The following is a 26,845-nucleotide window of genomic DNA, read 5'->3' as shown; positions in this document are numbered from 1 at the left end:
AAGGGAGAACCAGAAATGTTGATGGGAAATAATTTAAGTAGTGTTTAGTTTAGTGGTCTTTAATGAGTTTGCCCTTACTCTTCTCTTCTTCATAGGAGCCTCCGGAGCTGCTGCTGTAACGAGATTCCAGACGGTGGTGCTGACGGTTCAGGTTGCTGTTCAGACCACTGTAGATGTCCAGGTGGGTGTAACTGCAGAAAAGACACGCTTGATTTAAAAGGATAGTGCCAGCATTTCATTTTATTTTTGCCCATGGCCAAAAACTTGACTCTAATGCTTTGCATCAGCATAATGTTTCAATTAAAAGTATCTTACTTCATAGCTCTGTGCCTCTGATATGTTACTAAAATAGAGTATTTCATCTCATTTAATTTAAATAAATAATTAAGTAGCCGTTGTAATTTCAGTTTTTTTTCTACAGTAGTTATATCACACAAACAGATGATTTGAGTCTCGTGCCTTGTTAAGACTACCAGTCCAAATACGTTTAGGATTTTTTTGGCATTCCCATATTGATTCTAGAAATTCTGGAAAGTAAAAAAAAAACAAACAAAAAAAAAAACCACAAGACATTTGGAGGTGGTCTGAAAAGCGATTCCAGTCAGATTTCTACAGTTGCTTCTCAATCTGTATTCTATGGACGTTCAAATCGGATTTCAAAGTGTCTTTTGCGCATCAGATCCAGAGTGACTGAGCAGAATCCATGCTGCTACCACCAGAGCGCTACGGAGGAGTTTGTCTGGTGCAACGGAGGAGTTCTGCACTGCGACTTGACAATGTAATTGGATAGCGAAATGATGGACATTTATTTCTCACACTTCTGTGTCACCAGCGTAGCTTTGTAGTTACTGACATCTACATCACTACCACAGCAACACAGGTAGGTTGGTGGTGTTTGACACACAAATCTGATCACTTTAGAAAAACAGAGCAGAGAGTCTGTCTAAAGAAACAAATCTGATGTGCCTGCAGTCTGAAGCCCTAAACTTTCAGAATGTTTTAATGTATTCCAAATAAGAGCCACTTTCCTTTTTTTAAGGAAAATCATTTCAGTAATTTACTACTATTGCTGAATTTCCAAAAATAACAACAATAATCACATTATGTGTCTTTACTGTAGGGCTGTAATGGTATGAGATTCTTACAGTATGAAAACCATCTCAGAAGGTTTTGGTTGAAAATTGAAAAAATGTTTTATGACTATAATTAAGACTCAATACCATTTTTTAATGTCAGTATGTGTAAAAACTTCACCTTTTGAAAAAAACTTAAATAAATGTGAGATTTTCCATTCCATTTCCAATACTGTCGATAGAGAAAATGTACAGCAAATCATTGGTATCGTCTCTCATATATCCGTATACGTTAAAACCAGTTTATCACTACAACCATTCTGATGGTTGATGATGATATTACAGGTCTTAGTGGTGGCCATACACTGTACATCCTCCACATACACATACGTCCTGCACCTTCAGTTATATGTTCTGTTAAAACGCTAACAGAATAGTGCCATATTTCATCGTGTACCTGTCCTCCATGTTCGAGTCTTTGATTTTGCTGTCATGATGACCGTCGTTTCCTGGCACCATGGTATTGCTGCTGGAGGTTGTTCCTGTGAGGGCAGACATGAAACATTGACCATCTAGGGTCGAAAACATGATTTGGTAGTGGAGACACGGCCTAAGCCGTGAACTGTGAACACTGATCGTTAACCTGAGGTGACGGAGGGGATCTTGTAACTGGAGGTGATGCGGTAGTAGGGGGGGTTGTCCATGTGAGTGACAGCTGAGCTAACAGGATCGGTCAACTCGAGCTCACACATCAACTCCTCCAGCAGCTGCATAGTCTTATCTCTGCCCAAGTAAACCACGACTCGTTTCACCTGAGGACACACGTGTCATGAGGAGTAAGTGGTTGAAACAGCACACGGGGATACAATAAATAGATGATGGAAATATCCCGTGACTCACATAGGGCAAGAGGCTGGGGTCACTGTTGACTCCTGACATGCTGATGAGGAAGTGCAGAATGATTTTGAGGTTCTTTGGCCAGCTGTCCGCTAATGTGGTCCATACATTCTCAATCTCTGACCAAGCAAACTCATCTCCATACTGTAAAAGAAAAACTTCATCATCAACGAATTCTTTAAACAAAGATTTACAAAGTTCTGCTGTTAATCTGCACATACGACAGAGCGCAGACGGTGGTTTTTCTGTCTCACCTTAGCGGTCATGAACATGAGATTGTTGAGCACCATGGTTGTTGCACGAGGGGAGCCCCAGCCCTCTCCACGGAGCCAGCGCCGGCTGTTGACCATCATGATCTCCCGTTCGTGTACGTCCTCGTCATCCTCACCGCTGCCGCAATCCTCCGGTCGCCGTGCAGTTGGTTTGAAATCAACCAGCTCCACGTTGTTCATCCAAGGCAGGAGGTAGTGCAGCATGACCTGGCGACCACCGGGATGCGCCGTCTGGATACGCTGGCTCACCTCTGGAGCGGAGACAGTAGGAAGGCGGTTGTTAGTTGAAGAGGATTCCTAGCTTAAGTGTACATATGTTTTATTTGTAAGTAAGTGAGAATATGTGGATACGGAAGTATTATATATTTGCTTTTTTCAACAAAAACAATTCGAAAAAAAGAAAGGAAAGTAGAGGAAAGAAAAGAAATGCAATTATCCTGTAAATTGTATTTTATCTGTATTACATAGGGATTATAACTGTAAGTGCTGGAAAACATTTCTGTATTTTTGAAACTGTGGTTGTGAAAGTCACAAATAAAAATAAAAATAAAAAGGAAGATGATTCCTAGTTATTAGACAATAAAGGAACGGTCTGCCAATTTTTAACATTATTTCCATCTTTCCAACAGTATGGCATGGCATGGCATCTATGACACCTGACCATGTGCTCTGTTTTGCTTTAGGAAGGTGGAGTGATCTTGTTTATTCCAGTCATGCAATGATTAATCCACTGATTAGCATGATTTTAAAAAGCTACACCAGCCAGCACGTGAGTGTGGATTTTCCCTGATCAAGTAGTCAAAAGCAGTTCAAATTGAAGTCTGCTGTGCTTGTATCTGACTCTGTTTCCATCGTGTTCACTAGAAAGTAAACAACGTGATCCAACAGCAAAACTCCCCAGAATATTGTTGCACAAGATGTTTTTATATCTGTCATTATTCATAACATGCAGACAATTTGCAGTCTAAAATCTCAGTGTTTTGCTTACACCGACAAAAGGCAGAGCGCTGCCGTCACAGACAGATAAAACTAAGACCTTCAAACACCCTGCTGCCTCACCAGCAGCAGCTGTACCAAATAATGTAGCAAACCTGAGAAGATGGGCAGAGTGAGCTCTGGGTAAGTCCTTGCAAGCTCCTCAGACAGCTGGTAGTAAGACACAGAGTAGAGGTGTGGCAGCGGAGAGGGAGGAGTCAAGATACCATCCGTTCGCAGGATCTCCAATTTGTGGGCGTAACGGAAGAGCTTGGGCTCCAGAATCTGTTAGTTTACACACACACAGACATACAGTCACGGGTACTGTATTTTATTTTTAAAAAAAGTGCATGTAGATGTTATGTGTAGATGTATAAAAGTGAAGTTTTAGACGCAAAGAAAATTCGGACCTGTAACAGCTGCATTGCCACCTCATAGATGTCCCTGGAAGAATCAGCCGCCTTGAACAGAATCAGGTTCAGCAGCACCACAGTGTCAAATTGGTAATCCCTAAGAGAAAATATAACACACAAGCAGTAATTGAGTTGCAATTCTTTGGTTCCAAAGGGACAAACAAACCCACAAAAATGCCAAGCTGAGGCTGGGCTTGTTTAGTACCTGTTGTGAAAGACATTAGCGATGGCCCTGAAGCAACCGGCAGCCACACGACGAGAGCCGGTGTAGCAGCGGTCCACAGCCCAAAACATGAGGTTGCTCTGGTCTGGATTCAGCTCCAGCAGCAGCATCACGGCCTCACAACCCAGCTGGTGAACCTACAAGAGACACACAGAAACTGTTAGAAACACAAGTTTACATCTTCCAACAGTCAATAAACAAGCCCATTTATTTCTCAGTAGCTAATATCAGTATTCAGTATTAACATTAGTGTAGGCATGACATCATACTGCAAAACACTGTTTTTAAAACTGGAGCCACTATGAATGACAAAAAAGTTTGCAGGCATTAAATATCACTGCGTAAAGTATTCCACATACTATATACAGAATTACCTTTTTGTAATCAACTTTTTAAAAAAATTTTAACATGGAGAATAAACAGCAAACACATTGATACATAACAATACCTACACCCCCTTAACCAAATCACATTATAAAAGGCCTTGGAGGAATCTACTGCAGAAGAAAATTAAGAAATTATCAAAGGAAAAAAGAGACATAATTTAAAAAAAAAATAATACGTAAAACAAAGTCAAACTTAATGAAAAGTAAAAAAACAGTAAAAAGTAAAAATAACAATGAAAATTCTGATTTTAATTTTTGTTTTTTAGCTGCTGCCCAAATTGTGGGCACTTTGATAGTAAGCAACTGTTCACAGATTTACTAAAAAAAAAAAAAGGGAGTATATCTCTAAAACAAGGAATACAAAGGCTAATATTCGTGATTTAGCAACTAAATACTATGTGGATTAAAAAGTGATTTAATTCCTTATTGCTTTCTGTAAATCATCTATTTCATTGTGTGAGCCTTTTTATGAATGATTCACTCTGAAAAGCGCTGATATCTTAAAGTACTTGTGACAACCACTATGTGGTGCTAGTGTCAATGTATTTGAACCTCTGCTGTATAACATTGACCGGAGGAAGTCTTCCAGCACAGCCAGACTGATTCAATTGCTCCTCATAAAATAATTATACCACACTTAGTCTAGCTGTATCACAAGAGATATAATAATTATATACTCATCTTTTTTTAATTGTCACCATTACATTTATTGATCAAGATTACCTGGTTTGGGTGGAGTTTATGATCTTGCTAAGAGGTTTTATTTGCTTTGATGAAGACTGACAGGTCAAAACTTGTAGCGTTGCCTTTGAGTGTAAGCTAATTAATCTCAGGAAAAAGTAAGAACCATTTCTGTTATAACGCAAATCTATTAGGCTTTTCCTTATTTTCTGTTATATTTTCTTTACATGTGTATCTTTTGTTACACTGTTGGATGTTCATATAAAATGTGACCAAAGTTTCAAATAATGAGGAAAAACGTATGTAGAAGTAACCTCTGTAAGCAAAAACCTCTGGCTTCAGACTGTTCTGAATACACTGCATGTAGTGTTTACTTCTTTTGCTACAAACTGGCGTCACCTTTTGATGTATTTCTTTATTTAGTCATCTGCTCCAGGCATGTTACTGCAAGTGTTTACATTACATAAACTGCTTCATGTAGCTACATGCTAGTGTCAGGGAAACATGAAATTTTGGTGCAAATGTTGTAAATTTTACCTGATTTTGAAACATTTTCCTGCTTGAACATTACAGTTGTAAACATTTTGATTTAGAGGCTTTTATTGGTGATTTTGTTCATGGTAGAAAGTACCGCTTTACCCTGTTATAGTCAAACCCCTGCTGCCATCATGGTATAGAGACGCTGAGAGATCAGATAAAGGATGACCTGAGAGCGCTGACCTATCAGAGCTTTTTTGGGGGGCAGGCTCAAAAAGACAGGCGCTAAAAATGAATCATTAACAGTGGGTGACAGTATCGACAAGTATAAGGAAAATCATTTGTTTTAACATTAAAAGGTGTCAACATGCTATAATCGAAACCCAAAATACAAGTCTGAACCTGAGGATAAGCATAACAGGTCTTCTTTAACTTTCTGTTTCACACTGAAAATTTGGCTGAATGTTTCTTTGGCGATGCAACCTCAACCTAAAATCCAGAAATCATCCATATGCCCTTCTCACGGTCATATACAATTTTAGTGATGATCAAAGCAGACCTAAATAATACAGGGTTTTTTCACCTTCTTGTCCTGAGAATCCAGGATGTTGTCCAGCCACTTGTAGAGGTAGCCATCAGAGGAAAGGCCAACATTATCAGCTACAGGTCCACAACACAACACTGCAGACATGGCCTGGAACATTAAAAAAGACGTCAGTTATCTGCAAGTATGGAGTGTGTCTCAACATTTAGGTCATTAAATGCATTTGAGTGTACCTTTAGTGCACAGTACTGATGGCGGTTGATCTGCATATTTCTGTCGCTGTAGCGGTCCAGAGGAGTGAACATGATGCTGAAGGGTCCGGCCCAGTGACTGAACAGCATGAACAGACTGTGTCTCAGTGACTGCTGGGGGAAGATGGTCCTCCTCTGGTGCACTGAAAACAACAAGTAAACAAATAAGTGTATAAGACATTAAACCTTTAGTATGGCACATTTTAGGAGCTTTCCATTCTTCTTTTTTGATAATTTTAGATGTGCTCGTCTTTTGAGTTTTTCTCATCTATGAACATAGTGGCATCATGACAAAAGCCTGGCATTTCAAGGGTGAAATTCTGAAAATTAAAAAATTATTTGACAGTTATGATTAAGACTGATGATTAAAAAAAACTAATTAAATGAAAGTAGAAAATAATATTAATGTACAACGTTTTTTAAAGCTTGATATTGAAAAGCGCATTTTGTGCACAGAACGATCCAAGTGTGTGTTATATTAAAGTGGGCCCTAAGGGTTAATTTTTATCACCCTAGCTTCAGACAGACATTCAGGGAAAATCTGTTTCTGACAGACTGATGTAAGTGAATTAAGTGAGAAAGATATTTATACCTGGGACATTCTGAATGATGTTGGCCACAAGTGCACTGAAGTGACAGCGGATGTCCTTCAGTGTGTCAGAGTCCTTGTCATTTTCAGCCTCAAGCAGCTGCCTGGTCAGATCAACGTACTCAAGCAGCGTGCTGTTTAGAGAGTGGCTCTCTCCATCTAACCCTCCACTGGCTCTGTAACATGAAAAATCACAAAGAAAATATATTTTTGTTTACATTAGCCGTATGAAAGTGCAAATTTTTTCCTGATGATATTTCCTAATTTGTTGTGAATTACATACATCTGACTGATGACACCAGCATCAGCCAGCAGCTCAAATATCCGGACCAGCTGGACCCTGAGGATGTCACGACGCCTGCGTCGCTTCATGTTCTGCAGAGTAAAGACAGCAGCATTGTAAATCAGTAAACTGTCCGTAAACACAAAACTGTGGCGGGAATTATTCCTAGCAGATTAACTTACTTCAGGTCTTCTTTCAAGAGCCTCTTTTATGATGGGATTCAGCTCCTCTATCAACTCTCTGAAGGATTAAAAAGTTACATATGAATAAAAGTAAAAAGTGACATATTTTTTAAAAGTGTAGCAGCATATTTCAAGTATACGAACAATCATCTTGAGTGTTGTTTACCTGAAGGCCACGGGGTTGGTCCTGCCAAGCCCCAAAACAAGAGACTCTGTGATGTCCATGCTCTCAGAGCGCATCATTGGAACAATGTGTTTGAACAGGGAGGAGGGGGACGGAGTACCAACAATCTATTAAAACACACAGAAAGAGCAATGTCAAAGCTGAAATGTAAAAACAAAGGAATTAATTAATATCTGTTCCTTGTTAACTGCTGCAGTGTTATATTGGTCCTATATTTTTATGACTTAAAAATGCATGGTTACATATAACATGTAGTAGCACTTAAATTGAAACAGGATTTCATTTTTACATGTTGTACACAACTTTCCTCACAAGACTTTAATATAAGCGATATCGTTTTTGTATGTCCCAGACTTTATAAATGTGTGTGGACAGACTGTAGAGGTTCTCCTGACCTTTGAATCATAACTGTAGCCGCTGTCCGGCGTGGACGCCAGCGTCTCAGGCGGGGAGCAGCGGACGGAGCCAGAGGTGGAGGATGAGGAACACATGGAGGGGGAGGAGGAGGCAGAGCTGCAGCACAGAATCAGGTAGTTCCTCCAAAGGCCGATGTAGGAGTCACTGCTGTTCAGACTGTTCAGTTTCTTTGCATTGATGGGGCTGCTGTTGGTAGACATACATACAAGAGAAATCAGATCACTAGGCAGGTTTCCATTACAGATTTGCGCAAAACGCAAGTAATATTTTCAAAATATAGATAAAACACAATTGCAAGATGACTGCGTTTCCACTGAGTGATGTTATGTGACTTCTCGTCTCGTGATAACATTCCAAGAAGCATGCTTATGGATTTTCAAAACATTAGCAGGTTTATTTCTATTGCAGCCACCGCGCTAGCCGTCATTATTTGCAGTTGAAGGCGATGCAGGTGTGTAATGTGAGTGATAATGAAAAGGCAAGCCCCTTATACATAAGAGCGGCCACGTATGAGGGATTTCTAGGAGGTGATAGTCCACGATTTCACAGAGGAATTATGAATTCAAAACTTTTGGATGATCCGCTCAACTTTTAAAAAGTTATGCGATGCAGTAACACTTCTTGAGGCGCCTGTTGCATCATGCCTGAGGGAGCCAGCTCCTACTGACAAGCGCAAAGCCATAGCATCATGTGACCTATAAAAGCAAAAAAATTTGCAGTTTTGCAAAATATGTTTTTTTTTTTCAAATCGCCTGAAATACCACCTCATGCGAGCATAAAAACTTTATCGCGATTTTTTTTTTTTTTGAAATTGGCATGTTTCCATTAGGCATATTATATATTTGCAATTTGCGGGTTAACTGAAACCCACCCAATGGCATTACATCAAAAGGGCGGAAAAACACTAAACTCTCAGCCAAGAGAAAGAAGTAGCTGTCTTCTGCCACACACAAGGGCATCCCTATAATAATGCGAGCTTAATGGGCATTAAGCTTTATTTGGTACAGAGCTTCAGTTCACAATCCCAGCACACAATGTCACCACAACAATGTTAACTGGCCTTTTCAATAACAATAATAAAAAACAAAAAACACCCTCAATCACGAAAAAACACACATAAATGTACAAGCAGAACACAAAGACAGAGAGGCTTGAGGAAACATACTTGATGTCAACTTGTGGAGACAGTAGCTGCAGGCGGGTGTAGGCAAACATCCAGGCGTAGTTGAGGGCGGTGGGGCAATGTTTGGGCAGGTTCTCCTGCCGCAGGTAGCTGGAGAAGCTAATGACCCAGGGGTCCTGGCCCTGAGTAACATGAGCAAACACCCAGATGTGCGAGGGGCTCACCACATCAAACTGGTGGCTGATGGGAGACGAGCTCCACTCTGCTAGCGTCTGAAGATCAATCCCACTGGGGCAGTACAGCAGGTTGGTCTACAGAGAGAACCACAGGGACAAACTGAGTTTCAGATGATTTTGTACAAGTTTTATGATTCCGTAAGTAAGAAAGGGCGTTTATACCTGGTCAGCTCCTGTGAGATGAATGAAACTCTCCAGCACTGATGCACTTAATCTGTCCATTACATCAATGGCCAATTCCTCATCCGCCTGGACGATAAAGGTAGGTAGAACAAAGGTCAGACAACAGAGTACCTGTAAAGTTTTATACACATCTGACTGCGATTTGTCACACGGGATAAAATGTGGTTTAAGTTCTGAGTTATTACCTTGCCAATGCCCAGTGCAGTGTGCAGCGCACGGACCTCCTTCAGCACGTTAACAGCAAGTCTGCGTGTGGCAGGGCGGCAGCTACAGAGCACCACCAGTGCTAAACCCTCCACCACATGCAGCACACCTAACAGAGGAGTACGCTCCAGCGACAGAGAGTGACCGCTGCTTGAGCCCTGTATGAGACAAAATGTGATCAAAATCACTCAAACGTGAAGACAATCAGGTCACTGAAAATAACCAGCCATGAACACAAAGTAGACTAACCCACAAAAAATAAAATCAATAATTATGAGGGGAGTAAAGCTGAGGTTTATGACTGTTTCCCATCAAAATTAGTATGTGCACTCAGGTTTTTCAAACACGGGTAAACCCCCAAATATAGCCGACAGACTGCATTCCCACTGCCAGTGAGCACAGCACTGCAGCACGTCTGGCTTTCTGCCAGTGTTTTTGAGTGTGTGGGTTCTTTTTTTGGGCTGGAGAACAGGTAAAAAGCAGACAACAGAAGGAATAGAGGTCTGCGAAAACCTTTCAGTGGTTTCTTCGCATTATGTCTTACTTATTCAGTCTCTTTCAAACTAAGCGCAGATTCATTTGGATCAGTGTTGTAGCGCTGCTAAGAGGAGACGCACTGTAATTAGTGATGGCCCATCATTGCATTTCGCCTTTTCAGGAGCTGAAATTATCATGTTCCCTCGGAAGTTGTATTCCCATGAATGGCGATTGGAGTTGGAGGCGCTAAAAACCTGTGTCTACTGCCAAGTCATTTGACCCAGGTGTGAATGCCAGTTGTAATCATTCTTATAGCATTAAAAAACAGATGTTCACAGGATTCGGCTGTTTTTTGGTGCAGTGGGAATGAGGCTTTACTTGACTAACCTGTGAATCGTGGCTCTTATTGCTGCTCTGCACTGCCTGCCTCCATTGACTGATGAGCTGCAGCAGCATCTTGACAGCGTTGTCCAACAAAGTGGGGTGCACGTCGGTCACCTCTCTGACAATGAAGTAGACAAAGCCTGAGAGAACGTCCTCACGCCACTCCGGGAAATCCACCATCAGGGCCTGGAGAGTGGTAAAGGCAAGGCCACGTAGCTCCTCATCCATGTGGATGGTCAGTCTGGATAAGGAGAGCGAGCCAACAGGGAGAGACATTAGAAGACGAGTCAAAGGCCACCTGAGCTACAGCAGATTGTGTATAGATGTGTCTGCAGGAGGTTAGAGGAGGGTGAGTTACTTGGCTAGAAGCTCTATAAGGTCTTGTCTGCTCATGCCATCTGGTATCAGTCTTGGGATGGCGGCCACACACGTACGGAACAGATCGATCTTTGGCTTCCTCTCTCCCCTGTGGTGCAAACAGCTCATGAGAACCTGCTAAAGGTCAGTTACACAGAGTAACTGTATGAATCCTGGGTGAGGTTACTTACGTGATCATGTCCTCAGGCTCCTTATTGGACATCTGCACATTTGTCATGCTCATTGAGCGTCCCACTTCCTTGTCCAGGTGTCTCAGGATGTTATCCAAGGCCTTTCTTACTTGTGGGTAGTACAGTGACATGCCTAGAAACATCCAGCAAAAAACCCAATGCTTACCAATGCCACGCTCTCTCAAAGGAAACATAGTTTTTAAATGTATCAGAAGTCAAGTTTCAAGGATCCAGCCCACCTATGACCTTGGCTTCTTCATCAGTGAGGGTGGTGTTGAGGAAGATCTTTTTGACACGCAGTGTGTTGCCAGAGGGCATGATGATCCCAGTTGTAGGCATAGGAGGCTCACCATCTTTCTGCTGTAGGCTGTCAGCAATCACCAAGAACGCTCGCAAACCGATATTCATCCTCTGTGAGAGCGAGTACAGGGAGAGGATGAGTGAGTGAATCCACCAACACTCCAACAACATCAGAACATCTTGTCTCTACTTTACCTCTGGGTTGATGGCAAAGGTTTTGTGAGATTTGCCCACACACAGGAGGTCATAGATAATCTCCTTCATAGCAAAGTCCAGTCTTTCCTGTAAGAAACAAACAGGCCAACAATCACTTACACACAGCTGCTACATAGCGTATCCTTAGGTTTAGCTCAGCTGTGAGATCCAGGTGTGTCACTTTATGCTCCAAGCTCACCTGAGCTATGAACTGGATGATCTTGACAAAGATGTTGAGGGGTGTGTCCCTGGGCACCACACTGCGGGAGCCTTTGGGGAAAAGTGCTGAAACGATGCTGAGTAGTCGACTGGTGGTGAAAAAATGAATGGAAATTTTAAGCTTATGTAGTGAGGAAAAGCAGAGGGCAATATATTAAACAACTTATAATTGATTGTCGTCAATAACAAAGGGTTTGATTTGAGTGTGTGTGTGTGTGTGTGTGTGTGTGTGTGTGTGTGTGTGTGTGTGTGTGTGTGATCATCCATAGGTTTGAAACTGACCTCTGTGTAACAGTATTACTCTCACACTTGATCCTGATAATGTAAACCCAGAGCAGTCTGTAGAGCGACTCCAACGCCACACGGGACATTTTGGGGTCTTTGTTCTGTTGATATAAAAAGAACAATATGAGCCGCTCACTTTAGTTCAGGCACCTGTGAGACTTGTGAGATCTTTTTTTTCCCTAGAAAAACTGATATCAAACCAAACTGGGTAAATGTATGATCATGTTTCAGTCTGTGCATCATTTCTAAAAAGTCACTGATTGATGTCTGAACAGATTAAGTCCACATGGTGTCATGATTGCTAAGCTTTAAGCTTTTATAGTGAAATACAAAACTATTCACTGGCTTTTAGGAGAAAAGCTGAGAACAGAGACAGTCATTCCCAACAGGAAGAAAATGTAAGCAAGTCTTAGCAAACATTTTAATTTTGAACGTAATTAAAAATTGTGTCCTGGAGTAGAAAAACAGTAGATATTTCAGAATTTTTTTTGACTGACCAACCAAGTTTCCTGCTATGATGGATATCCATATTGTTGAGATACATGCACAGGGCCATACTACGAGCAACCGTGCTCAGAGCATGTGATGCGGGCATGTAGGGATTTCCAGATGACCTTTACCTTATCGGCTTGATGGAGGTTTGTTGTTTGCCCACACAGCATTAAGTGCCACTGGCTTGCACATCTCTGCCTTTTATCAAACCACATCACTGTCACTGCACCTCCTTTTTAATTTATTCACCCATTTTAATATTTAACACAGATTAAAACCAACAAAACACTATTGTGTTTTGATGTGGTAAAAAATTTAAATTAACCTCAAAGTCTTAAAAACCGTGCAGTCAATCTGGTAGCTCACAGTGAAGACACAGTTTAAGGACAGAGATCATCACTACGTGGCCTTGCACCCGGATTACCACAGTTATCCTTTACAGAGGAAGCACATGTTTATGAGAACAGCACGCTATGGCCTAGCTTTAGCATGCTATATTGTACTCACAGACATGTCAGAGGCAGATATCTCAAAAACAAGGTAAATGCCGATAAATAAAGCTCAGGGGTAATGAGAAAATATTTCTGCATTGCACACCACAGTCCAGCAGTCTCTTTTTGTACTGCAACCATTTGTCTAGTCTTTCTGGCTGCAACTCAACAAATCACAGTCAGATAAAACCGTAGATCACTGAGCACAAACAAATGTTTGCTCCAACTGCTCCAGCACACATACGCCATCACCTTTGTTCATTAAAAAAGATTAAATAATTGGAAATTGATTTGGGAAATAAGAAGGTGAATTAATAATTGAGGTTCTATTTGAAGAGCTCACACTCACCTGATGGTTCTTTTATTTGACTGAGGTCAGTAACTTATCTTATCGTCTTATCTTATGTTAATTTGTAAAATCATGAGTTCATTTTCTTCTTACATCCAGTGTTGTACACTGAATCATGATGACATAATCATATAGTGTAGGTCTTCAGGAATATAACCTCTTTAACATCATGTTATGTGTTAACTGTAGTATGGGATTAAGAGACCCCGCTGCATAACAGCTTGAATTTTGTTGGAAGTCCTGAGGAAAAAATGGAAACTTCTCACCTCAGATATAGATGTTGAGTAGCAATTTAATAAAAACTAATGTCAACAGCAAATATGCAAAGCACAGTGTGGCCGCTGCCAGCCAGTCTATCCCAAATGCAGTGGAAAAAGAGAAAAAAAATGTAACACTGCCAGAACAAACTGCAAAAACACAAAATTCCACAAGAGCAAAAGATATATATTTTTATTCTTGTTCATATGAGTTTTGTCTGATCCTCTGGTAAGAAACAGAGACGCAAAAAAATAGTTTTTTTATTTATTAGCTATATTAAGTTAGTTTATTTATTTATTATTGTTTTTTTTATTCTTTTATAAATATTTGATCAAAGAATGCTTCTGTTTCTCTAAATGTGTCTGCATTGTCTCTGTGAAATGTAATTATGTTTTGTACGAGAAAGTTGATTGTGCAGTTATCATTGTATAACTTATTTTTGATTATGTATCTGAAGTAGGGGTCGACAGATCATTGGCCTGGCCAATTATTGGGTCCAATATTCGTCATTATGCCTTTCATCTATATTCTCAGGGAGCTTTTCTTTTCTACTTATTTTGTAATTAAATTTTTTTAAAAAATGTCTGGAAACTTTCTGTATGTGATGTTGAACGTTTCAGTTTTGATTAAACATTTGCTAAAGGAATTTTAACAAAGTTCTGTGTTGGAGCTTGTTATATTTCAAATTCTAAATACTGACAGAAATATTTTGATTTTTTATTGTAAAGGCATACAGGTTTTAAATATTGGTTATTGGTCCCATTAACTACTAATAATTCCTGTCAGTATTGAACCTGGAAAACCAATATCAGCTGGTCCCCAATCTAAAGGGCACCATTGCTGAATATAAACCATTGTCACCATCTATTTATATTCAGTATGCCTGATATCATGCAGAGAATGTTTTCTATCAGTCCTCATGCAACCAGACAACATATTTTAAAGCCATTATTGCCCAATACCAATAAATTAACTTATATATTGTGCATCTCTACTAAACATTAACATGTATCTGCAGAAAAAATGCAAAAACATAACAGATATCAGACAAAAGTCATCATCACTGCCCAAAACACGAACCAGCTCAACAACAAAGCCTAACACTACACCACAAGGTACAAGGAGTTCACGTGTTCCTCTTCACACGTCAACGTCACAGTCACTACAGAGAACGACTCACTACCCAATCAGCTGAACAGGCAGAACAGTACTACCCTACGTCCTGGACAGGACCTGGACGGGACCTGGACGGGACCTGGACCGTTAAAAGGAATGGGAGCACCAGGCAGGCCACTGACACCAGATAACTCACCTGCAGCGTCTCAATCTGCTTTCGGATGCTGTTGTTAGACGGCATCTGGAGCGAGTCAACGTGAGAAAAAGATCAAATGACAGGAGACAAAGAATGCAGGGTTTGGGGTGGGACACATGCAAGTTATAGGCAAAAACAAAACCTAAACAAATATGACAAGAGCAGTCCAAAGTATCTTTACTCCTGTCAGTGTGACTGAACATAAATCAACACTATATTACTGGAATGCAACACAATGAACTCTTTAACATGCCACTTGCTGATTTATTAGCGGAGTTACTAGTGGCATGCTTGTACTAAAAAGTCCATTTGTATTAGATATGGTATACCATATCTCAACATGGAGTGAGCAGAATTTTAATTTAAAAGTGAAAAAGCAAAGCAAAACACGGTGTGCTGTGGTCTGGAAATCAGACAGTGGGACAGAGGAAATAATAAACATCAACAGATAAAGGACATAAAAGGAAAAGGACATTCAAAGATGTGAATGGAAAATGGATTTTTAAAAAAAATCGAAAAAGAGCAAACAAAACAAAATTGCCTGTTTAACCTACAAAGCTGACACCCATCAGCAGTCCATTTAAATCCATGTCAAGCAGGCTCAAAATGCAGTATTTTAACCCTGTGGGATCAGACTTTAAAGTAGGGCAGCCCAATTTCAGTATAAATTATTATTTCCATTAGTTTGTAATGTTCTGTTACCACCAATAATAATCAGGTTCTAGGAAACTCTATTAACATATATTTTTTAATCTTGCCAATGTGCCAACATTTCTACAAATAGTCATAGCTCGATTTTTTTTCTGTATTCTTACTGAAGTTTATGTCAAATAAATAAAACCATATAATGCATGCGAGAACATACATGCACAAAATACAGCAGGCACGTGCATGCAGAAAAGTTAACTGTATTCAATCTAAATGTGTCTCTTGTAATTTGGTTTTAAAATCACATTATAATGAAATGCTTTAGTTATATCTTTCATCTACATGAGTTTTTGAGCTTCCTGCCCTTCCCCCAAAAAGGGGATAAATGGTTACATTTACATGCACACTATTATTCCGCAACTATTCTGAATATGACGATATTCTGAATTTAATATGAGTGATGTAAATAGTATAGTCCGTATGGATATTTGTCAAATGATGTATTGTAGGATGAAGACGTGGGATATGCTGTAGTTATTCAGGTTTTAGGAGCATTATTTAAACATCCAGAGTATGCATCTCAACTAGGAATTTAATGGTGTTTGTGACAGTTTTTTGCCCGTTTACGGTCAGCTCTTTGTTTTGTCATGGAGATCTTGTACACAAATTAACAAAGAAATAGATTGCAAGGCTGTAGAGATGCATGCCAAAAAGAAAATCCCTAATTTCCAGTTGGAAGAAGAAGCACACTAGCTTTTAAACATTATGACAGAAGGTTTTTGGGATAAGTGCAAATATGTTAACACGGACCATTTTGAGAAGGTGGTTGAAGATATGAAACAGGAAGGCTGTGTTTGCAGGGTCCAACAGTCCTGGAAAAATCCTATTCTGATGCAACTAAGCAAAATGGCACAAGCGGCTTCAGCTGTTCCACTTTTCCATATTTTGACATGCCAAAAACGACGTGTTAGTACATGTTAACCACATTATGGATTGCTGTTTGTGAACGTGAATGTTAGCAGAATATTCATTTTTATTAGCCATGTAAAGAGCTTAGAAGGAATATTGCCCTTTTCAGAATAAGGGCATAAACTGGAATATTTTGTGCCTGTAAATGTAGTAAATGAACTGTTTTGATTTTCCACACACAATTTGTGTCATGCGTGCACACACTGGGTATTCAAATATTCTAATTTATAGTATGTATTTACATATCCAGGGGTGCTGATTCACAGCAGAGCCTTCTGGAAAACAGAAAAAATAAAACTTGAACTGAAGACATTTATCAAATGTTAATAACGGTCAAAACTTTTAAATGCATTGTGAATAATAAAATCATTCTAATAACTTTATTGCGATGCCCTAGTCTGAATCAAAAGATCTCGTAATGGCTAGTTTCAACTGACCATTTTTAAGAGCAGCCACAGGGTTAAAATCACTAGTTTAATAAAGGTGCCCTAAATTTACTAAATCATCACTACAATCGAACCATCACACAAACCCGTAAAATTATCTCAATCAAGGAATCAGCATCACCACTCAGAGGACTGATTATGATTTTCAAATTAAGGGTATCCAAGACAATTGCAATGGAGAAAGAGAATGCAGGAATGAGATCACTGAGGAGACAGACGGCCATTCAAAACCAATTGGAAATCACCATCACAAAGACGCAAAACAGAAATCTCTCCACCACAAGATCATACAATCTCCACAGAGGGCGATCCGTGTAGAATGGAAAAGGCAGTCATTGAGTCAGTCGGTCAGTCAGACAGTAATTTGGTCAATGAGCTTCTGGGTTGAATTGTCTCCACGGTGGTCAGGGACAGGAGGAAAATAGGTTTGATCTGTTTATAATTGGTTTACAAGGAGTCATTAACAGACCTGAGTTAAAACAGCACTTGAGATAACACATAATATGCACAGCGCATCAGCTTAAATGTTGATATTTTGGAGGTGAATTTTACAGATTTTACATTTATTTAATTTATTTAATTGGTTGTGGTTACACTAATGATTATTAGTGACACTTAATAATCTTTTATTTTATGTTTGTGCTTAAATAAAAAGCTACAAGTTCTGCTCAATGTGGACAAAATACAAAGACTCTATTATTACATTATAAAATCAAGTGCTATTCCTGTCCAGATCTGGTTGTTGATAATGGCGGGGAAAGTACATTATGATCTTTAGACAGAACCACAAAGCACACCCTTCACAACCAAGACAATCTCTTCAGTCACTGTACTGCAGCATGATTGCAGCACGTAACAACAATATAATGTCATGATACCAATAATTAATTTCCTTTTAACAGTGGTAAATGTCGATGCTTTCACACTATAATCAAGAAAAACAAAATTTCATTTTAGACTGCATAACACGAGTCATAAGACTTCTGAGGTTTGAATTTGACAGTCAAGCCGAGTATGGCATCCTAAAAATACTTTCATCTGAAGAATGCAGTCTTTGTGCTTTTAAGAGCACAATATTTCTAAAATGGATTGGGTGTATAGACTCAGGCGGGCAGTACCTTCAGGTGCGAGAGGCAGTTCTGGAGGAAGATGTGCCAGTTGTTGAGGAAGAACTGCTTCTGACTAACACACAGCAAGCATGTCACCAGGGGATACAAAGCCTGGGGAGAAAAACAGTGTCAACATAGAGGAAAAAAGCAAAGGAATAAGCAGTTGTGTCTACAGAGAGTGTGTTTTTATGCACATTTTGTAATTTAGCCTCTGTAAAAAAGAAAAGCGCCAAATTATTGCACACTACGGACAAGCTAAGCACAACAACACTCTCACATACTAAAAACAGATCTCTTTTATGACATCTGGATGACAGATATATTACTAAAACTTTAAATGTGAAAAACTCTTAGGCTGATTTGTGACACATATTGTATATATTGTATACATTCTTAATGCTATTCTTACTAATGTATATCTCTGTTTTTCATGGTAGCATTGCAAACACATTTATATTTTCATATTTTGAACTTCCATACTAGTTTTAAGCATTGTAATGTAACATAAGGCATTTTATTTTACACACTAAACACACTCAACACATTATCCATATTGTAATATAAATATTCACATATTAGTGCTAATAGTCTATGATGGTATTAATTTTGTTTTTTGATAGTTTACTATTACTGTATTTCTATTTTTTACTATGACTGTACGTGGAATATTTACAGCAATGTTTAATGATATACACTGTCCCAAAGAAACAAGCTTGAACAAATAAAAATAAATAAACTGTCAGTAAACATTATAGACAATGCGGTTGTATTTATTCTCAAATATTTCTGGATGATGATGGTGACAGACTGGCGGCACTGGGGCCAATGGAAATGTCGACAAAATACAGGAAGAGTGAAACACAAAAGGAGAAGGAAGTAGTAAAGATGCAGAGTATGTTGAGATAAGGGCGGGGAGGAAGACAGAAAAAAATCGATGATATAATTATTACCAGAGAGTGCTTCTTTCTGGAACTTAGGTCGAATGTTGTCTGGTACAGCATCTCCACAAAGTTCTTGAGGCATGGCACATTGACTTCATTTTTCACCGCCTGCAGGATGAATGAGTTATTTTTATAATGGATCCCAAAGTAACAAAGTTACATAAAGTTAAGAATTCATCTCAAGTAAAACAGTGGAAAGCGTTTGGATGTTTACTCACAGCTGCGACAGGGATGAGGATCTCAACAAAAAGGCCTGCTAGAGCATGCTTTATGTCCTTATCCTTGACCTCCAGGAAATACTGGGCACACTCCTATAAGAGGGAACCAAAGACAAACATGTATGAAGAGCATAGAGTACACATAAACAGAGACAAACTGGCAGAAGAAGCTACTGTTTGACATAAACGTTCAGTATAAAGACAAAAGTATCGCCTGTAATAACTGGTTTATGTAAAGAACTTCAATTGAGATTTGCATCTCTGTTCCAGTTGCATCTTTTATTTGCCTCTCTCCTCTTTTCTGTGTCACTTGCCTTTGTTGTGAAGCACTTTTTTAACAAACTGTTTTTACATGACAGCTGCAGAAAAGAAAACTGTGCCTTCACATCTCAACTCCAAATGAAATGCACATAATAAATATTGACTAATCTGTGATGGAAAGTATTATGACACTAACTGATGCAAAGCCAGAGAGTGCTGCTCACATGAAAAGAACAGAAACCGTACAGCATCCTGTTATTGTCATTTTTTCATTTGCAGGCTGATTTTTCCTTAGTTGATGCGAGGGTCTAAGGACAGAGGGACGTTGTATGCTTTGAAGCCCTCTGAGGCAAACTGGTTTGTGATAATGGGCTTTATTAATAAAATTGACTTGACTTAACGTTTAGTCTTTCAACATTTAGAAGTCACAGACCAAAACAAATTGTTTCCTAAATATTAATACAAAATTTAAATATCTTATATTGAAAAAAGATCACCATATGGGTGGAAACCATGATAAAATGGAGTGGTAGACATAAACCACAGTATGTTCCATTATCACTATGGGAAATCAGGGTAATGTTATGAGAACAGCAAGTTAAGTGTGTATAGAGATTAATGAAAAAGATACAGCTCCGTTCACAGCTCTTAGAGAAGCTGTATACACCCATACACTCGCTTCTTGGCAAATCTCACCTTTGATCGTTACTCATTTAACTTTATGAGCTACGGAGAGCTGCTGAGTTTGAACAAAGAGGCACCAATAAAAAAATAAATTAAAAAAAAGAATGTCTGGTTTAATCTAGTAAACACACACATCAGCCAACTGCTATCTGTAGGTACACTAAATAAAATGGCTAAAATTTACCTGCATGAACTGAAAAGAAGCCTCAAAATCCTCCACAGGATACATTTTAACCCGGAAGAACTTCATGCCCATGATGAGGCTGATGATGCTCTGGACTACGTAGGGACTCTGTTCTTTTTGCCTGAGCTCCTTCAGTTCTGTGATGAACTTCTTCCTCACTGCCTGAAACCTAAGAAAACACAATCATGCACAAAGATATAAATACACCTTAACTAACAACTCCCAAAAGATATGAGAGAGGTTAAGAGGTGACTGAGAATGTGATAAGCTGCAAAAAATTCAGTTGATATTCAGCTAAGAGGCAGAATTAAACTTGCTTACTTTGACTGTGTAAGGACTCCAATGACCTCAGCATACAGGTCTGCGATGATGTGCACATTGCCAGTGTTGGGGCCACAGTACCTGTCAATTGAAGCATATGTCATCACATCTTACTTTGTGCAATTTGACTGACCAGGCAACAAAACAACACAAGACTTTGCAAGAGTGTTTATTCACAGCTGATTCAAGCTGTTTAGGGAGGGCAGAATGTGCTTTATATTTGCTTTTTTTAAATGCACAGTATGACATTTCAGGCACTCTGGGTTTCTCAATCAAGACAATAACAAAACACTGAAATTAGCCTCATTCCCACTACACAAAAAAAACATGAACACCCACTAACATCTGGCTTTCTAATGCAATAATGATGAATATGATCGGCATTCACGACCGGGTCAAATGACTCTGTAGAACGACGTAATTCAGCTACTTATTCAAAAAGATGCGATGATGTGCTGTGACTAATTACCGCCCATCTCCTCCTAAGCAGCGCTAAAATATCAACCCTCCCAACAAGAAAAAAAGCTATATTTATAATTACCATAATTACACATTACACAAAATTATGTTTAAAAATTACTATAATTTTTAAGCACTTTTTCTAGGTCATTTCCTTGTTTTTTCTCCTTTCTTTTTCTTTCTTTTTTTAAAAACTAATTTTCAGGCAATTTTGTATTTTTTATTTCTTGATAAATTTGGCAGTCTTTTTTCATTGCTCATTCCATTAATCCCATGTTTTTAAAAGAAATCAAGCCAATTTGCTCACATTTTATAAGGTTTAATAGCCTGGTGTCATTGTTGTTGCAACTTGTGTTGTTGTGATGTTTATTTCTAGCCTGTGTGACACTTGTTTTGAGTGTTTGATTGTACAGACTGTGAATGTAATTTCCCCTTTACAAAGGACAAGAGTGAATATAATATCTGATCTATACTATAACACAATATTACTGACATTGCACAATTTACAGTGACTTATCACCTGGTTATCCATGTTTTTCAGGGGATATGAAGCCATTGAGACAGGCAAACAAACGTAATGCACCACTACTTTAAATAAAATTACATATTGCTCTGGGTTTGCACATTGTTGGACACATTTTGCATGATCTAAACACATAACTAAATAAAATATGTAACACAGGTGTAGTCGTGTTTAGACATTTTAATACAGATACGTTAGGGTGTCACAGTTTATAATGACACACGGACTGTCTATTCACACATACTAAATAAATAAATGACTGCAAAGCCAAACCAAAAGTGAGTGTCACAGTCAAGAGTGTATTCATCAGCACATTTTATTCATGTGTTATTCATCTGTGTCACTGGTTCATCTGTGTGTTGATGCTTACTTACCCCTCTTTGTGTTTAAAGTGCTTGAATGCCAGGTTTAGAACTTCGTGTACTAGAACATCTGGCACTGGATGAAGAGGAATCTGTGACGCAGACATGGAATCATTGGTGTTATTGGAGGCATTGATATTCTTCATTCTTTCTCTTTGCTACCATTCATTGCCCTCCCTACAGGAGCAAAGCCAAGGACAACTTAGCTCTGGTCTCCAGGGATTGGCTTTTAGTTCAGAATGTTGCACAGATTTGAACAGTCCACTTCAGAAACACTCTCAGTTGGAAGTTGGTCTGTTGCCATTGTGTTTATTTACTGTGTCGCCCCGTGGGGAAAGACCTCGCTAACAACACTGCGGCTCTTTTCTGTACCACAGAAGGTGAGTAAATAAAAAAGAACAAACCTATTAAACAATGCTGTTATCTTTTTGAGTCGGCAAATCACTAGTGAGACAATAAAAAAAACCTTATCAGTGGTGAATGCTGCTCTGGCAGTTAACAATATCTGATAATTTGAACAAATGATGCAATAAAAAAGCTGACCAAGATTACAACAAATCTATAAACTAACTGTTCCATCTGAAATTGAGACAACTACGTCTGTTTAGCAAGTGCAAAGGTAAAGATACACCGCTGCTGTGTTTGACTGGTTATGATTTTATTAAACTACAACAGATATCACATCAAAGGTAAAACCACAACCAGGGTGTCTGCAGGTCTCAGACACTGAAAGTTTAATTTAATGCTTTTTGAGACATTTTCAAGATAATACTGACCAAATTTAAAACTAATTTGTGGACAAATCTTTTCTAAGTACTGCGGTTAAGTATAAAGGTAAGCAGTATATATATGTTGTATAGATGTGGTCCCTTGCAGAGGTAGATTTCATGTAGGATTACAATAACTGGAGTGAGTATGTTAATCATATTTTTTACAATGCGTAAATCCTATTTGTAACATTAGAAATAAACTAAATTAGATAAAATATCTGTGGCAATAAGGACCTCAAATCCAAATGTAAGACTACTTAATGACTTTTAACGTTTAATATTTATAACATTTAATCTAAGAAACTTAGATGGCATGATCACTATTCCAGTTCTGTCTAAAAGAAGTTATAATGGAAATATACAGCATAGTGCATATAATACTGTAGCAGGAACAAAACCACCTTTTCAATGCTTCGATAAGATAATCTCAATATTAGGTCAAGGTACAGGTGCGCTGTATTTCCCCTTCTGTATGTAAACATTCAGTAGTCACATGACCCCAGTAACTCAACTGAAAAAAAAATTACTTTTCACAGACACTGTAAATCAGTATACAAGAGCAGAGTGTCAGATAGCTCACCTGTTTTAGAACTTCCACTGAAACTAAACAAAAAATGAAATCTATGGCTAAGTCCCTCCGTTCCAGAAGGTAATCTTTATCCCGATGCTGTTCGTCTCTGCAAAGCAAGAGAGAAAGTAATCGTTCAGAAGGTTAAGGAAAGTACATCTTAAAAACAAAACAAAATAAATTGAATCACTTATAAATTGTTTGTTCATAAGGAAGAGGAAGGCAGATGAAGAGAAAACAACGATTAGCATCTCACCCTTTGGACTTGGTACTAGAGCGAGGTCTGTACTCGTAAGACTCGTCTTCAGTGCCACTCTGCCGCCGGTACCAGTCAAACAGTGTGCGCAGTAGGGAGGGCAAACAGTGTTCTGCTATTGAGCTCATAGAGCTTATTAACTGGAAAACAAGATCACAGAAACATGAGATTCACTCATTTTTACGCTTACAAGGTGGTCTCTGCATTTTTCAGCCTTAAAATCAAATACTTTTTAACCCTTCAAATTCTGGCGCAACATCACTTTTCTTGTGCCTCCAAACCTGAGCACACTGATTTGTTTTCTTTCATAAACACAGGAAAAAAGGCAATGAGCACCATGGCAAGAAGTGCCCCACAAACTGCAAAGAATTATTACTTAGAAAATCAGCAGGGAAAAATGTCCAGAGAATTATAATTATATATTTGAAATTATTTTACAGAATTATTTAATTTCCAAGCAGTTTTTTAGTTAATTTCCTTGTTTGTTTTTGATTATATTTTCTTTTTTTTTCTTTTAGTTTTTTTTAAAAAACTAATTTCTTCTAATTTTTGGATCATCTCTTATTAAGTTGCTTATTGCCTTCTTCTTGTGTTTTTTTAAGAAACAAGCAAATTTTCCAATTTTTTTTTGCCTGTTCAAAATGCAAAAAAAATGATTGCATCATGCAGAAAATGCTGTTCCACAAGCAATGATTTAAAGTGACATTCAATAACTAAGTAGAGCCAGTATAGAGCAGCGATTTTCTCAACTATTGGGTGACATGTTATAGCTATTGATTACATTTGGGAGTGTGGTGTCGGATGGCATGTTTAGCACGCCATAGTGTTGCTAAACTAGTGAGCAGCTACATAACACATACAGTTCTGCAGTGTCCATACGTAAGACCACAGAAACAATTGGCTGTCCTCCAAACACGTCATCAGCACTTTGATAACATCGACACCAACGTCAAATTATGCCTTTTATGCAATGCAACTGAACCGCATTTACAGGCTTGACAAATCGAATTTTATTGATGATCTTTAATGTTTGTTGCTGTTTAGCACAGCTGTATTATGAGAAAGCAGTAAAGGTTAAAAGTAACGATCAAGTACATAAAACAAGAATTCAGAGCTTTAACAACCCAAGATTACAATGCATAGTTTTAGACATAAAACATGTGACAAGGTGGTCAGTATGCACGAACTATATAGGTGTATGTGTGTGTATTTAAGGTCCAGTGCAGCATGATGAGGGAGGTGGATGATGGATGCTCGGCAAGAGAGTTATGCAACTGCTCCCTCTGCCCTTATGGCGCCGGGCAGATACACTCCAGCACCCAATGCTGATTTACTGCTGAGGATGACACAGCGATTCTACACTCTCACTTTTGCGCTCTCTATACCCATTTTCTCTCCCTCACTCACAATGGGGACAGCTGGATCTATAGCACCATATCCTCGTTGGCTTTGTGTTGTGCTGAACAAAGCATTCTGCAGCAGGCAGGCCTATTGTATAGAGTTCTGCACCAGCTACAGATGAGGGACAGACGGGCCATTGAGTGGGTGGAGCTGGGGATTCAAATATTGCACACACATACAGATGTAGGAGAGGACCGTTGTTGGTCCTGCAAATGAGAATGTCCCATTCACACACATAGGGCTGGGCCATAAAACTTATATTATTTATTTTCACTATTATTAATATACTTATGTTCAAATTATCTCAATTTAATTCTCCTTGATAGGAATATAACAAATGTTCGATAAATGTTTCATACAGGAAAACCATACACAGTTAGAGGGGGGCACAGATGCATCTTCAAACCTAGTTGCCATCCTCCATTAACCCTTTAAAACCAAAGCAAATTGGCTTGATTTCCTTTAAAAACACAGAAAGACGTCAATTCGAAAAAAAAGAGCAATATATTTTTTTAAAGTTACAAGAAATTTCTATGAAAATAAGCAAAAAGGGGAAAGACAAAAGTTAGAGTAAAAAAATTAAAGAAGACAAGAAAATGACCCAAAGAAAGTTTTTTTTCTGTAACATAATTTTAACTATATAATTAATTAACATTTAGAAATACAGTTTTCTAGATTTTTTTTTCCTTTTTTGGATAATATCTAATAATCTCCCCACAACTCATTTTTAAGCCGTTTCCTTGTTAGCTTTAACTTCTTTAGTTTTAAATTTTCTGCACATATTTTCCAAGTTGCTCATTGCGTTGTTCCCATGTTTTTTAAAATAAATCAAACCTAAGGTTTCAGAGGTTTAAACGTTTGTGAAAAGCGTCTAAATGCAGCTCAAGTAAAAAAAATAAAAATAGCAGTAGAGGACGACAAGACACCCACTACAACACAATTTAACACGCTCATAAAGTTATTTTAAGTATGATCTTTTTGACTATAGATGACAGCACCAGGCTTATCCGCAAATGAACTTGCCACGTTTATATGCACCACATATCTAGAAGGAACTCTCAAATGAAAGAAAGTCCCGTGCACCTCTCAGTTCTTTTAAAAATGCTATGTAAATACACTTGCCTTGCCACTGAGCGTGACCTGCAGTAGCCGTGAGCATTGTCAACTCATTTTATGATAATGTTAAGAAAACAAGTTAACGGTAGCTAACATGACTTGCAGCTATTCGATCAGAATGAAATGACTATGTAACGTAACATAATGTGATTTAAAAGTAATATATTTCCTCATCTGTGAACATGTTTTCTGTCTGATACACAGATTTTCATCTGCAAGTGTGGTTGTTCAAATGATCCCAAATTACTTTAAAACATCAAAGTCTTTCTTTTGCTATTTCTTTGAATGAGAGACAGCAGAAATAACATACTGCGCTTTTAAAATTTGTACGGAAAATACTGACCACAGTTGAGGTTTTACTTTTGTCTATTTATGTTGTTTATATTGTCGGCTGTTTTAAAACATCTGTATCAAGAGTTCGCCATGCTGCTTCCAAGAATTAAGATTTGAAATGATTTTGATTATAAATGTTTTGGCTCAATTAACCACAATTAAGTGCCAAGTTTATTCAACTTGTACAACATTTTTTTTTACTTTAAACTGAATGTTTATTCTGTGGACTTGCATTGAGTGCTACAAAAACAAGGTCATATTCACTGCATGTGCCAATAGCCAATAAAGCCAATTTTGATTTTATATTTATTAGAATAATTACAGGTATCGATTAAAATTACTTTGGGGTTGTTTTTTTTTAAATCATGGGAAC

The 26,845-nt window shown here is 38.4% G+C and overlaps 1 protein-coding gene across 4 annotated transcripts in view; it reads right to left on the bottom strand.

The window, feature by feature from the left end:
• The window catches only part of fryl (furry homolog, like), a 77,530-nt gene that overhangs the window by 29,174 nt on the left and 21,511 nt on the right, over positions 1-26,845 (bottom strand). For 2 of the 4 annotated variants that reach the window (XM_088077985.1, XM_088077986.1), the window contains exons 5-38: positions 23,623-23,762; positions 23,379-23,475; positions 22,041-22,120; positions 20,685-20,765; positions 20,364-20,532; positions 19,235-19,327; positions 19,026-19,124; positions 18,085-18,186; positions 14,904-14,948; positions 11,999-12,102; positions 11,697-11,805; positions 11,498-11,584; positions 11,242-11,413; positions 11,003-11,135; positions 10,813-10,920; positions 10,458-10,695; positions 9,575-9,751; positions 9,369-9,455; positions 9,013-9,281; positions 7,826-8,033; positions 7,413-7,537; positions 7,247-7,304; positions 7,065-7,156; positions 6,785-6,957; positions 6,175-6,335; positions 5,981-6,091; positions 3,836-3,990; positions 3,628-3,727; positions 3,334-3,502; positions 2,225-2,493; positions 1,974-2,114; positions 1,717-1,885; positions 1,531-1,615; positions 79-191 (exon numbers count right to left, since the gene is read on the bottom strand). In XM_088077985.1, the coding sequence (XP_087934111.1) occupies positions 79-191; positions 1,531-1,615; positions 1,717-1,885; positions 1,974-2,114; positions 2,225-2,493; positions 3,334-3,502; positions 3,628-3,727; positions 3,836-3,990; positions 5,981-6,091; positions 6,175-6,335; positions 6,785-6,957; positions 7,065-7,156; positions 7,247-7,304; positions 7,413-7,537; positions 7,826-8,033; positions 9,013-9,281; positions 9,369-9,455; positions 9,575-9,751; positions 10,458-10,695; positions 10,813-10,920; positions 11,003-11,135; positions 11,242-11,413; positions 11,498-11,584; positions 11,697-11,805; positions 11,999-12,102; positions 14,904-14,948; positions 18,085-18,186; positions 19,026-19,124; positions 19,235-19,327; positions 20,364-20,532; positions 20,685-20,765; positions 22,041-22,120; positions 23,379-23,475; positions 23,623-23,762 (4,519 nt within the window). The remainder of the gene's footprint in view (positions 1-78; positions 192-1,530; positions 1,616-1,716; positions 1,886-1,973; positions 2,115-2,224; positions 2,494-3,333; positions 3,503-3,627; positions 3,728-3,835; positions 3,991-5,980; positions 6,092-6,174; positions 6,336-6,784; positions 6,958-7,064; positions 7,157-7,246; positions 7,305-7,412; positions 7,538-7,825; positions 8,034-9,012; positions 9,282-9,368; positions 9,456-9,574; positions 9,752-10,457; positions 10,696-10,812; positions 10,921-11,002; positions 11,136-11,241; positions 11,414-11,497; positions 11,585-11,696; positions 11,806-11,998; positions 12,103-14,903; positions 14,949-18,084; positions 18,187-19,025; positions 19,125-19,234; positions 19,328-20,363; positions 20,533-20,684; positions 20,766-22,040; positions 22,121-23,378; positions 23,476-23,622; positions 23,763-26,845) is intronic. The other 2 variants (XM_088077987.1, XM_088077988.1) reach the window with 1 other exon arrangement.

This window comes from Plectropomus leopardus, chromosome 5, assembly GCF_026936395.1.
Source record: "Plectropomus leopardus strain MGB_pleo_1.0 chromosome 5, ASM2693639v1, whole genome shotgun sequence".
NCBI lineage: Eukaryota > Metazoa > Chordata > Actinopteri > Perciformes > Serranidae > Plectropomus > Plectropomus leopardus.
Note: the sequence above shows the minus strand (reverse complement) of the source record. Positions and strands in the feature narration are given on the sequence as shown.